This window comes from Aquarana catesbeiana, linkage group LG13, assembly GCF_042186555.1.
Source record: "Aquarana catesbeiana isolate 2022-GZ linkage group LG13, ASM4218655v1, whole genome shotgun sequence".
Classification (NCBI taxonomy): domain Eukaryota; kingdom Metazoa; phylum Chordata; class Amphibia; order Anura; family Ranidae; genus Aquarana; species Aquarana catesbeiana.
Window position 1 is genome coordinate 224,825,403 of NC_133336.1, and position 10,212 is coordinate 224,835,614.

The 10,212-nt window shown below is 50.2% G+C and overlaps 1 protein-coding gene across 1 annotated transcript; it reads left to right on the forward strand.

Annotated features, from left to right (window-relative positions):
• Nucleotides 1-1,579: 1,579 nt before the first annotated feature.
• Nucleotides 1,580-4,316, forward strand: RXFP4 (relaxin family peptide/INSL5 receptor 4). Its single transcript, XM_073610589.1, has one exon. It carries the CDS (start codon nt 2,197-2,199, stop codon nt 3,385-3,387), a length of 1,191 nt encoding a protein of 396 aa, XP_073466690.1. The 5' UTR covers nt 1,580-2,196; the 3' UTR covers nt 3,388-4,316.
• Nucleotides 4,317-10,212: the final 5,896 nt, after the last annotated feature.

The window sequence follows — 10,212 nt, forward strand, 5'->3', positions numbered from 1 at the left end:
CCTGTGCTGAGTTCCCGGGTTTGTACACCCGCTGTGCCCATTATGAGGGGTTCTCACCATCCCTGTGCTGAGTTCCCGGGTTTGTACACCCGCTATACCCATTATGAGGGGTTCTCACCATCCCTGTGCTGAGTTCCCGGGTTTGTACACCCGCTATGCCCATTATGAGGGGTTCTCACCACCCCTGTGCTGAGTTCCCGGGTCTGTACACCCGCTGTGCCCATTATGAGAGGTTCCCACCATCCCTGTGCTGAGTTCCCAGGTCTGTACACCCGCTGTGCCCATTATGAGGGGTTCCCACCATCCCACTGACAGACATGGCGTCTCTATGTACTAGTGGGGAGATTAGGAGGACTACAACCCCTAGTGGGCAGGTCAGTTTTGGGACTGGCTGAGTTTCTGGTACAGCTGTGGCAGTGTAGTGTCTTGGCCTGTAACTCATACATGTTGGTTACCTGCTAAGCCACCAATATTACCGCCGCTGAGCCCGGCTTCACCATGAGATCAATTGAGACCAAGAAGGATTTATCACATCCATACCTTCCGTATACCATGAGCTATATATAGAACCGCCGTCACCAGGAGCTCTGATTGGTGAGACGCCGCACAGTGCGTTCCCGTCCACCTTCACCGATACGTTGCCAGCCACCGTGCCAATCCACAGGGGGGGTCAGAGCTTCTCTATAGGAGGGAAGAAAACAAGTGTGTGGAACTACAAGTCCCAGCATGCTGTACTGTATATTCTGCTGATTATCCCATCACTGACCTCCCTAGAGATCTGCAGAACATCGCTCCCTCCTGACAGATCCATATTGAGATATTCTGCAGATTATCCCATCATTGACCTCTCTAGAGATCTGCAGAACATCGCTCCCCCCCCCCCCCCCCGACAGATCCATATTGAGATATTCTGCAGAATATTTCATCATTGACCTCTCTAGAGATCTGCAGAACATCGCTCCCTCCTGACAGATCCATATTGAGATATTCTGCAGATTATCCCATCATTGACCTCTCTAGAGATCTGCAGAACATCGCTCCCCCCCCGACAGATCCATATTGAGATATTCTGCAGAATATTTCATCATTGACCTCTCTAGAGATCTGCAGAACATCGCTCCCTCCCCTCCCCCTCCTGACAGATCCATATTGAGATATTCTGCAGAATATTTCATCATTGACCTCTCTAGAGATCTGCAGAACATCGCTCCCTCCCCTCCCCCTCCTGACAGATCCATATTGAGATATTCTGCAGAATATTCCATCATTGACCTCTCTAGAGATCAGCAGAACATCGCTCCCTCCCCTCCCCCTCCTGACAGATCCAAATTGATATATTCTGCAGATTATTCCATCACTGACCCCTCTAGAGATCTGCAGAACATCGCTGCGTCTCATTAACCTTCTACTAGTTATTAAAATGTCATTTTTTATAGGTTGTATATTGGTCTTGGTCAGTTGGATGACACTATAACTCCGGGACACCGTGGTGCCGATGTTGCTCTTGCCGTTGTTTTGTACACAGGATTTTATAACTCTGGCCATAAAAATGTAATATTTGTTCCCTGGGACTATGTGATCAGCACTTTGCCCTGTCCTCCTCTCTCTGATCTGGTGTTTGCTCTTCTATAATATAAATGTGGAGTTGTCATATCTGGCCATATGAAGGGTTTGGTGGAAGTCCAGCCTACGAGAGAGTGAGGAGCCCCCCCACCACTTGTTGATATACTCGGCAGGAGGAGTGCTCTGGGACAGTCACACTGAGTGATCGCTGAGCTCTGGAAACCAGTCCCGTATAGTGTAATTCCAAGAACAGGGTGAGGCTGACATGAACGAGTCTCTCTGAGACAAGAGCACGCTGAATCGAGACCCTGATTAGCCTTCAGAGGGTCCTCCTGGCCTAAGAACTGTCTAGGGAGGAACCTGAGACTGGAAAATCACTTAACCTCATTGGGCTCATGGAACCTCTAGATGTGGTGGACACCCAATGGACCATCTGGAGATGACCCTCAACTGAGATCAGGGAAGAGCACAGTTCTCCTGAAAAGTTGCCGTGTTGGAACCTCCTAGATGTGGTGGACATGCAATGGACCATCTGGAGAAGATGACCCTCAACTGAGATCAGGGAAAAGCACAGTCCTGAAATAAGTTGCCATATTTCCAGACTTGAGTGCATTCCATAAACACCTGCCAGAGATGGATCTCAACTTCTCGGCAGCGCCTACTTGGAACATCACGCAATACGATGCCAGCGTGGATTACGATGCTGCCATCCCAACTTATGGACTGGTGAGTTTCCAAATCCTTATTGCCGTCATCTATTCCTTGGTCTGCACGGTGGGGCTCCTGGGCAACTTCTTCGTCATGTACCTGATAAGGATAAAGAGAGCCACCGGCCTCACCGCCATCGATATTTTTGTCTTCTGTCTAGCGCTGAGCGATTTCCAGTTTGCCTTCACCTTGCCCTTCTGGGCTGTGGATGCCATCATGGATTTCAGCTGGCTGTTTGGACACCCCATGTGCAAAATTGTCCTCACCATGACAGTGCTGAGTGTATACTACAATGTGTTCCTCCTGACTGCCATGGCGGCGACGAGGTACTGGTTGGTGGCTTCGGCACTGAGCCTCAGGTGTACCGTGTCCACCACGGTAGCCAAGTGGATCAGCTTCACTCTTTGGCTTTTAGCCCTTGTGGCCACCATACCCACCATTATATTTGCCAGCACCAAAGAGGTCCTGGGGGATCAACTCTGCCTGTTGAAGTTTCCAGAAAAAAAGTGGTTGGCCATCTACCACATCCAAAGGATTACCATCGCGTTTGTCATACCTCTTTTTGTCATATCTACATCCTACATAATGCTGCTGAACTTTTTGAGGCAACACAGGGTGAACGCCAACAACCAGCATCGACAGAGCAAGATCACCAACTCCATCCAGATGGTTATTATAGTCTTCTTCGTCTGCTGGTTCCCCAACCATGCTGGCGTTTTATGGGGTATTCTCATGAAGTTTGAAGTGGTCCAATGGAGCCACGCCTACTATTACTTCCATACCTACGTCTACCCCATTACGGTATGCCTCGCCCACAGCAACAGCTGCCTGAACCCCGTCATTTACTGCCTAATGAGGAAGGAATTTCGGAAGTCCCTAATGGTGGTGTTTAGGCAAATAAAGGGCATGGTCATTGGCTTTTTGCCATCAGCCAATCGTGCTTACGTGGATCAGGAGACGGTGGTGCCTCTTTACCGAAAGTCAAGCTTTCCCCTCACCAATAGTAAGGAATATCACGGACCTTCAATTTCCACCATCACAATCCTTCCTGAAAGTCTACCCAAGGACCAAATTCAAAACAATGGGTCGACGTTGAAGGAGACCGCAATAGATTAGCCCAGCAACGTGAACTGTGAAGGTAGAACCATTAGGGAAGTCCCTAATCATGCTATTTGGGCAATTAAAGAGCATGGTCATTGGCTTTTTGGTATCTGCCAAAAGTGTTAACATAGACCAGGAGATGGTGGTGCCTCTTTACCGAAAGTCAAGCCTTCCCACACACAATAGTAAGGAATACCATGGACCTTCAATTTCCACCATCACAATCCCTTTCAAAAAGTTTGCCCAAGGACCAAATTCAACACAATGGGTTGACGTTGAAAGAGGAGACCTCTTTAGATAAGTGAACTGTGAAGGTGGAATGGGCCCAAAGCTGAACGTTGGGGTGTCAAAATAATGGGACCAAGGGTCTGTTCGGATTTTAGCCTAACATGACGAATTGGCCAATGACTGCCTTGTTGTCGCAACAAACTCTGTTGAGTGTTTTGATACCGGAGTCACTTCAAAGCCTGACGTAGGTTCCTCAAACATTAAAACGCACTTAAAAACATCAATAACAGCGATTTTGTCTAATGACGCAGAATGGGGTATTGTTCACGGTAAACACGGGTTCTCCGAACGGCTCAGAATCTAATATTGTGCCGAGTCGCTGGTGCGTACGGAGCGACCTAATATTAATCCGAGTTGGACGAACGCAAATTACGAGGCGCAGATCGCGCAGGGGGGACGACGACTGGGAGATCTCCCTGTTTGCGTAGTCTTATAGGTCGCTGGCATTTCACACGCCTCATTAGCTGGAAAAGTAAACGAGGCGCTTTGTCGTTAAGAGAAAAATGGAACTGCTAAACGTGCCGGCAAGTCATCCAACAATTGATCGAACGCTTGGATTATCATAAACAGAAAGATATTCTGAGGGAGAGGCTTAATGATTGCTGTAATGATGACTGCAAAGTGGAGTTTTTGTTTGGCAAATTTTTCTGCAAGTTCTTTTTTTTTTTTAATGGGGGGGGGGGGGGGGGGAGGGGGATGGATTTTAACGCCCGCTGCCACCGTCTGCTGCGGCAAAGACTATTACGCTGTCAGTCAATTCCCAATTCTCACCTACCTGGCTGTAATTTACGGCTTGTCTCGGTATTTCACATTTGCAGCACAAATAGATACATTGTATAGATATGTATTATAATGGCGATGATTTTAATTACTTGGTGTTCAATGTTGTTATTTCTTTGTATAGTTTATAATCCTGCACATTTTTATTTTATTCTTAAGAGGAACTGCGCAGAAAAAAAAAAAAAAAGGGATGAGTCCCATTATAGGAAATGCCAATAAACGCTAATTATGAGAGTTCTTAAGCGTTTTTCTGGCTATTTTTTTTTTTTGCTTATAGTGTGCATGGAGCCTCAGTATGGGGGCCACTTACCTTGTATACTTTATGTATTACAAATATTAGCAGGCCAATTATTACCGGTTTTATAAATCAATGAATAAGTCCTTCCTTACATCCAGTAATGCCCAGCATAGTCCCCCTACATCTAGGTGTGCCCAGCAGAGTCCCCCCCCTTTACACCTAGGAGTGCCCATCATAGACCTCCTCACAACTAGGAGTGCCCAACAGGGTTCCCTCTTTTTCATCAATGTATGCCCAGCATAGTCTCCCCTCCCCCAACAAGCTGGAGTGCCCACCATAGACCCCCTTACATCCAGTAGTGCCTAGAATAGTCCCCCCCCCCCTTTCCAATTAGGAGTGTCCAGCAGGGTTCCCTCTTCCATTAATGTGTGCTCAACAGAGTCACCCCCTCACAACCAGGAGTGCCCAACCCCCCCCCCCCCCCTTTTTACAAGCAGGAGTGGCAAGCAGAGTCCCCCCTTACATCTAGGAATGCCCTGCACTGCTTCCCCCCTTTTACACCCAGGAGTGTCCTACAGAGCCCCCCTTGCATTGCATCCAGGAGTGTCCAGCTGGGTCCCCCCTCCCTCCTTACAGCCAGAAGTGCCCAGCAGAGCCGCCCCTTACAGCCAGGAGTGCCCATCATAGTCCCACCCCCACCCCCATCCCCTTACATCCAGGAGTGCCCAGCATGGCCTTCATAGACCCCCCTTCACAACCAGGAGTGCCCAGCAGGGTTACCTCTTCCATCAAAGTATGCCCAGCCTAGTTCCCCCCCCCCCCCAACAATCTGGGGTGCCCACTATAGTCCCCCTTACATCCAGTAGTGCCTATTATAGCCCCCCCTCCATCCAGGAGTGCCCACCACAGCCCCCCTTACATCCAGTAGTGCCCAGAATGGCACCCCCCAACAATCATGAGTGCCCACCATAGTAGTCCCCCTTGCATCCAGTAGTGCCTAGCATAGCCCCTCTCCATCCAGGAGTGCCCACCATAGTCCCCCCTCCAACCAGGATTGCCCACCATAGTCCCTCTTACATCCAGTAGTGCCCAGCATAGCCCCCCTCCAACAATCAGGAGTGCCCACCATAGCCCCCCTTACATCCAGTAGTGCCTAGCATAACCCCACCCCCTCCGTCCAGGAGTGGCCAACAGTTACCCCCCCTTCCATCCAGGAGTGCCCAGCAGAGTCGCCCCCCCCCCCCCCCAAACAATCTGGAGTGCCCATCCCCTCCATCCAGGCGTGCCGAACAGTGTTGCCCCCCCCCACAACTAGGAGTGTCCAGCAGAGTCCCCCTTACATCCAGTAATGCCTAGCATATCCCCCCCCCCCCAACAATTGGGAATGCCCAGCATAGTCTCCCTTACATCTAGGTGTGCCCAGCATAGTCCCCCCACTCCCAACTAGGAGTGCCCAGCAGGATTCCCTCTTCAATTCAATGTGTGCCCAACAGAGTTGTCCCTTTACAACCAGGAGTGCCCAACCCCCCCCCCCCCCACACACACTTTTACAAGCAGGAGCGGCCAGCAGAGTCCCCCCCCTTACATCCAGGAATTCTTTGCACTGCCCCCCCCCCTTACACCCATGAGTGCCCTACAGATCCCTCCTTACATCCAGTAGTGCCCAGTAGGGTCCACCCCCCCTTACATTCAGGAATGCCCAGCGGGGTCCACCCCCCCTTACAACCAGGAGTGCCCAAACCCCCCTCTCCCCCACCTTTAGAAGCAGGAACGGCCAGCAGAGTCCCCCCCCCTTACAACCATGAGTGCCCCACAGACCCCCCCCCTTACATCCGGGAGTGCCAAGTGGGGTCCACCCCCCCTTATATCCTGGAGTGTCCAGCAAAGTACCCCCCTCATATCTGCTTACATCCAGGACTGCCCAGCAGAATTCCCTCTTACAATCAGGGATGCCAGGCTGGCTGGCTGGCAATGGATGTGCCGGTCTCCATATTACAATACACAGAGTGGTGCATCCAAAGCCAACCAGCCGGGGTTGCTTTGGGCCAGATGTGGCTCGCAAGCCATATTTTGGAGACCCCTGATCTAGGATATTAGGTACTGTATTCTGCTCACCAGTGATTGGCTGAGAACAACACACTCTTAGTGGACTGGACTGATTTCATCTCAGAGGTGGCCAATGAGAAGAGACTTTGTGCTCAGTGTTGCGAGGTTCCCATGTACCCGTCATGTATACTGTATGTAGGTTTTTATTGGGGCCAGCGGACACCATGAAGAGGCCCAATGTCCAATGAGATCACACGCCGGCTGGAATGGAGGCCACTGGAAATGTGTAGTTCAGTTTTGGGTGGATAGGATTCTAAGAGAGTCTCCCTCCTCCTGCTGCATTGTCTTCAAGTGGCGGGGCTGGGAACTCAGAAGCAGAAATCTCACCATTGGAGACTCCTGAGATTGGCCCTAAATTTGTCCATTGATTGAGTCCACTGGCATCCACCCAAAACTGAAACACCGACTGCAGGAGGAAAGGCCGGGATTGGTTGGCACGATGATGACAGACGACTGTTAGAAACCTCCAATTTCTGGGAATATCCGCCATAGCCACTGCCTGCGAGTGATCTCCTCCAGCTGAGGTCCTCCCGTGTGTAGGAAGGTTCTGTCAGTCTCTTGTCATAATGTAGATGTTTGGACATTCTCTTCTAGAACAAAAAGGATGAGCATGAGGAACTCGGGAAACCTTTCTGTGTGAAATAAAGTCTGTCTGTTCTGTCACACTTCAATAAAAAAAAGTGAATGCCATTTTTCTGAACATTCTTCATTTCTGCTAAAAAAAAAAAAAAAAAAAAAAAAATAATGGTGCCAGATTACAGGAGACTGCTAGAGAATGCTGCCAGGTTACAAGAGACTGCTAGAGAATGCTGCCAGGTTACAGGCGACTGTTGATAGATTATAGAAGACTACTGGAGAATGTTGTCAAGTTACAGGAGACTGCTAGAGAATGTTGCCAGATTAATGGAGACTGCTAGAGAATGCTGACCAGATGCCATGTTAAATAGAAGACAAGCACTTTTCCCCAGCCATTTCACGCCTCAACCCAACATCCATATCATCCACTTCTACCTCTCTATGGGTGATCTTAAGGGTACCCATCCCCCTGCAGGTTCTCCCATACATGCCCGTACACAGTAGACCCTGGGTGCCCAACCTGTGGCCCTCTAGCACCTATTGTCTAGCTCTTGGGGCCACTGCAGACTGTGGTCTGTTATTTCCTTACCTGGGTGCTCAGGCCAATGAAGGACCAGCTTTTAGTAGCTAAGTCTGTCTCCAGCGGGGTCTCTTCTGAGGTTGCTTGGGGTTCCTGGAGCACTGAGTGGTGATAGAATGACCCCCAACCTGTACTGACCACCGCGGCCACATATCTGTTCTCCACTGACCACCAGAGTACGGGGTGATCCCTATAAAGGCCATGAGCTACAGGTATTATCATTTGTGGCGGGGGTTCCCCAAGATCTAAAAACTATTTGAAGGGCTTCTCCGGGGTTACAATGTTAGGAGAGAGATCATCTCCTGTAGTAGGTCTGCAGATCCTTGACCATCAATTTTAGTAGGTCTGCAGTCTCTGGTCATGTCACACCTATTTTTGGTGCGAAAGAACAGAGTGGGAAATATTATGGGGGGATTTCTCATCCACATAAATGGGAAGTCGGAGGGTGACTGGCCCAATAGTCTTCACCAGTAATTGAAATATCACTTTTTGGTTGCCCATCCCCGTAAGCATTGTTTGATGGTTAATAACACATCCCCTCAGGTGACGCCGGGCCAGCACATGACCAAGTTCAAGTACAACTCGTCTTCATCACCTCAGCGTGTCTACTGACTCCAGTCCTCAGGTGCATTCTACAAGCTTTTCCGTTTGAGGTGCAATCATGGTGTGGAGGGACCTGTTTTTCTGGTCCTGCCTTGTTTGTGACATATTTGTGGTGCCATCATAGGAGGTAAATAGTTTCACAGTCAGTAAAAGCAGTTTATGAACTTTGCACAAAACGTTGAACTTTGTCACGCCAAATTCCGAATGGAAAATCTTTGCGGAAATTCTAGGGTTAATCTCTGCTGTTCTCTCCAATGTCATAGACTAGCCTTTACTCGGGCAGGTTTTCGTGGAACTTAAAGGTTTCTCCAGAGGTTGCTGGTTATTTTTTGACCAACCACTAATGTAAAGGGCGTTCTTCCCCTAACTGTCCACCAATAAGAGGGACCTTGTCCCATTGACCATAAGGAGCCCTTCTCAGCTGACTAATCAATGGTAAGGGAGGACCTTCACTACTGACCCACTGTAAGGGAGGACCTTCACTACTGACCCACTGTAAGGGAGGACCTTCACTACTGACCCACTGTAAGGGAGGACCTTCACTACTGACCCAATGTAAGGGAGGGCCTTCACTACTGACCCACTGTAAGGGAGGACCTTCCCCACTGACCCGTGGACGGGAGGGCCTTCACCACTGACCCAGTCGACGGGAGGGCCTTCACCAATGACCCAGTCGACGGGAGGGCCTTCACCACTGACCCAGTCGACGGGAGGGCCTTCACCACTGACCCAGTCGACGGGAGGGCCTTCACCACTGACCCAGTCGACGGGAGGGCCTTCACCACTGACCCAGTCGACGGGAGGGCCTTCACCACTGACCCAGTCGACGGGAGGGCTTTCACCACTGACCCAGTCGATGGGAGGGCCTTCACCACTGACCCTGTGAAAGGGAGGACCTTCACTACTAATACAATGTAAGAGAAGGCCTTCACCACCAACCCAATGTTAATGGGGCCTTTTCCACTGATCACCAATGTGAGGGTTTTTTGTCCCACTGGCCATAGCTGTAAAAGCACCTTTTTTGCTGACCACCAATATAGGGAGACCTTCTCTATTGATCGTCAATGTAAGGGACGTTATTCCTCCAACTGTCCATAAATGGGAGGGATGAATATTTGAGACCCTTCTCTGCTGACCCTCATTCCCTGTTACATGATCTGAAGCAGCTCTGTATAGCGGGAGCCAATATCTGCAAAGGCTCCAGTTTTGTTTTGGCTGAAGACTCCACCCGTGTTGGCCCCACATCACCTACTCCTTCCAGTTCAGTGTTTTTCCATAATAGTCCTAGATGTTTCATTCGATGGACAGCAGAGGGACATGTGATGAGAAGCACTGTGAAAGCCCTCATAATGGGCACAGCAGGTGCACAGTCCCCTGAGCTCAGCACAGGGATGGTGGGAACCCCTCATAATGGGCACAGCGGGTGTACAGACCCGGGAACTCAGCAGAGGGATAGTGGGAACCCCTCATAATGGGCACAGCGGGTGTACAGACCCGGGAACTCGGTTCAGGGATAGTGGGAACCCCTCATAATGGGCACAGCGGGGGTACAGACCCGGGAACTCAGCACAGGGATGGTGGGAACCCCTCATAATGGGCACAGCGGGTGTACAGACCCGGGAACTCAGCACAGGGATGGTGGGAACACCTCATAATGGGCACAGCGGGT

Excerpts from the sequence above, each read along its gene's own strand:
- RXFP4 (XM_073610589.1), top strand. The coding sequence starts at position 2,197 with ATGGATCTCAACTTCTCGGCAGCGCCTACTTGGAACATCACGCAATAC.